Here is a 3665-nt window from a genome sequence, read left to right as displayed (position 1 = left end):
ACTGTGTAAGTAACAACATCTGGTCCACAGACCTCATCTTCCATTTTCTTCAAAAATCCCATAGGCATCGACCATTTTCCCAGCTCTCCCAAGCACTATAATACATATAGTATATGTAAAAAATATTTGGCTTCAAACCCAACGTTTCCATCCCTTCCAATAAACCCATTACGGTACCAGTATCCTTTCTCTTCCCCAAGGCTACCATTAGTGCTGAGCAGGTCTTATGCTAGGCTTTATTTCTTCTGTGACAATTCTTCCATAAACCTCCAAAGCCTCCCTACAAGAGCCAGATTGGAGCAGTAAATGGATCAGTCCGTTAAATGAATATGCATTCAAGACAAACCCAGCTTTCCTCATTTTTCCAAGTGCAATGGTGCTGGCCCAAATCCCCCCTTTGACAGAAAGAGCTCCAAAAATGATCGAGTATGTATTCAAATTTCTCTTGACAATCCGCTTTTGCATCAAGTCGAAGACAAAAGCCATATCCCCAATCCTACAGTGAATCCTTAAGAACTCAAGCATGTAATTGCACGCTTCGGTCGTATGCACAAAATTAGGCAACTGGGCAACTGAGTTAAAGTAGGAAAGAGCAGAATTAGGTTCCGACATCGACTTGAGAACGCTCATAACTTCTTCAGATGACACTTTTTCTCTTCTCTTCTCATTTACCATAACCACCTCATGTGAACAACTCGTTCCAATGCCCACTTGCTTTATTCCATGTTTCTTCCTATTCATTGGAGAAACACGGGGTAAAATCTTCATATTTACACAATTGCTCCGTCTCGACCACCCATTATATTAAAAACGTAGATATTACCATCCGTCAAGGCACAATCATAAGATATACTACTAAGACACATGCTTGAGCAGAGGATTAGGACTGCCATGGAAACGCAGCAGCAGCAGCCGTAGTAGTAATAAGGGAAAATCACAACAAATAAGGATGGGGTCCTTTTCCGTAATTTAAAAAATTAATGCTTTGACAAGGAGGCACTAACCTGGGCGTGAAAGAGGAAGGGAACAGTGAACTCAGGCTTCCACGAACTGAAGATAGATATTCGGAATAATCGTCCGCATAGGTAGGGGTGTTCAGTCCGGACCCGTCCCGATTGGCCCGGTATCGTCCCGATCATATCGGGACGGGTCTTGTCCCGGCCCGAAACTAATCGGGACGGGACTTTACGGGACGGGACAGGAAAGAGGTTCGGGACGGGACGGGACACGGGATTACCATCGGGACGTCCCGTCCCGTCCCGAATATTATATATATTATTTTTTATTTTAAATATATTAATTATATTAATATAATTTATACTTATATTAATTATATCAATTATAATTTTAATACTTACAATTCTTATTTAAAACTAAAGTTTTTTTATATTGATAATTTTAATGGCATGAAGTAAACATGGCGATATCTTTCTTTATAATATATTAATTATATTAATATAATTTATTTTTATATATATCTATTTAATAACTTTTATTTACAACGTATTTTTTGCTTATTTTTAGAAGAGTAATTAGCTTAGTACATCTTCACTAAAGTAGAATAACAATGATTTGATGTTATGTTTGACTTGTCTGTTGTTACTAATCTTACAGTGTAAAGATCATTTGTGTTTATTATTATAATGTGTAGTTATGATTAATATAATTCAATAATTGATTTTAAATTATTGTTATTTATGTACTTGTGTTGTTTTGATTTTAAACTTAATAAATTATATGATTTAAAATTTTAATGAATGTTATTATCCAGATCTTTTTTCAATATTATTTCATTTATCGGGACGGCGGGACGTCCCGATCTTGTCCCGGTCCCGTCCCGACTCTTAACGGGACGGGACGACTTTCGGGACGGGACGGGACACGGGACTAAAATTCAGTCCCGATCTTTTTCTCGGGACGGGACATGGGACGGGGGCGTCCCGATCCCGTCCCGTCCCGTGAACACCCCTACGCATAGGTTTCGATAAGCTTTTTACATTTTGGAAAAGTTCTCCACGATGTTATTGGGAGACAATTTCATCTTTTGGACTCGTGTGGGTAGAGCCAGATATTCGGACAGACCGGGCTCGGCTCGAATAGGCCCGAATTTAAAAAAGCCTGACTTTTTAAAAAGTTCGAATAGTCAAATATAACTCGAATTTTTTCGAGCTTCGGGCAGCCCGAATACCTGAATTTAATTTTTAAAATTATTTTTAATTATTTTTTTACTTTAAAATTAATTATTTTATTTTATAAAAAATATAAAATACATTTTTAAATACTTAAATGATGTCTAGGACTCAAATATATGATATTTTAGTATAAATGATCTAAAACTTAAAGAATTAACTAATATTTATTATATTTTATATATTTTTTAAAAATATAATTGTTTTATTCGGGTATTCGAGCCAAGTCCGAACCCGATCAAGCTTAGCCTGAATTTTTTCGAGTCTATTCGGGCTGGCCTGAATAAGCCTGAACATAAAAAATATCCTTTTTTTTAAACCCAATCTTAAAATTTTTCAAGTTAATTTAAACTAACCCATCAGATTTAATCCAAATTACCGACTCTACGTGTGGGAATGGCTTCCTTCAATTTGTGGACCTAGCTTTTGGGTCTGCTGTCTGCTGTCAACCACTCGTCTCCCTTGCAGCGGGTAACTCTCTCACACAAGACTTTTTACGTAATTTTCCCAAATACATAATTTCATGTTTTATATTTAATAAATTGAAATTATGTTTATTCTTTACTTAGGATTACTGAAATTTCGATTTTTTTTTCGAGTATAAATTATTAATTCACAAGTTTTTTTGTATTTATAAATAATAAAATAAAATTATATTTATTCTTCACTTACAATCACAACTTCATAATTTACAAGTAAAAATATTTAATTTACAAGTTATATTTCATATTTTATTTTGCTCAAAAAAAATTTATATTTCATATTTGTAAATATAATTGTATTCTCTTTTTATATATAATTTGATGTGTAAACAATTCGGTTTCAAACGGGCCAAAATCTAAAAAATTATAACTATACGCTTCACATGAGGGAAAAACCATAGATATTTTTTTTATTTTAATCCGTCTTACCTTTTTTATTTCAAGGAAGGGCAAAAAAAAAAAAGGAATCTTTATAAATTATTATTTAACTGGGTACAATGCAACTATCATATTTTAAATCTTGGTTGAACACATTATATGTTATTACTTATAGGTAACTAATCTTTTCACTAGATCTAACTTTATTTTACTTTTTTTATTTTGGCTAAAAACTTACTTTACATTTTTAAGTAAAGAATGAGGTGAGATATGATGGGTGGGAGATTCTCAATCTCACAAATTACATATACCAAGGATTCAAAAATTGGATTGATGGGCCAAACAATTTATTGGTTTAACCATTTTTGTTTGTTATTCAAGACATCCTCACATCCGATAATTGTAAAAATTAATTTTTTAAAAAATATAAATGCCATTTAACAGGCTGTCATTTTTCAAATTGGTTTTAGTATCTTTTGCTATATATATATGGACTCGACTTTGTACCTTTGAAGGCCTATTTAAGTATCTTTTACTATATACATGCGGACTCGACTTTGCTCCTCTGAAACCCCACTCCTTCTAAGGCTTTATTGCACCTGCAACAAAATCTAGA

The 3665-nt window shown here is 33.6% G+C and overlaps 1 protein-coding gene across 1 annotated transcript; it reads right to left on the bottom strand.

Annotated features, from left to right (window-relative positions):
* Positions 1–207: 207 nt before the first annotated feature.
* Positions 208–1052, bottom strand: LOC129296980 (pentatricopeptide repeat-containing protein At4g31850, chloroplastic-like). Its single transcript, XM_054935382.1, has 2 exons — positions 1005–1052; positions 208–733 (listed from the first exon to the last, which is right to left on the bottom strand). Exon 2 carries the CDS (start codon positions 673–675, stop codon positions 208–210), a length of 468 nt encoding a protein of 155 aa, XP_054791357.1. The 5' UTR covers positions 676–733; positions 1005–1052.
* Positions 1053–3665: the final 2613 nt, after the last annotated feature.

The sequence above is a fragment of the Prosopis cineraria genome, unplaced genomic scaffold, assembly GCF_029017545.1.
Source record: "Prosopis cineraria cultivar Desert tree isolate PC_DT_omini unplaced genomic scaffold, ASM2901754v1 PC409, whole genome shotgun sequence".
Taxonomy (NCBI): Eukaryota; Viridiplantae; Streptophyta; class Magnoliopsida; order Fabales; family Fabaceae; genus Prosopis; species Prosopis cineraria.
Note: the sequence above shows the minus strand (reverse complement) of the source record. Positions and strands in the feature narration are given on the sequence as shown.

Excerpts from the sequence above, each read along its gene's own strand:
- LOC129296980 (XM_054935382.1), bottom strand. The coding sequence starts at position 675 with ATGGTAAATGAGAAGAGAAGAGAAAAAGTGTCATCTGAAGAAGTTATG.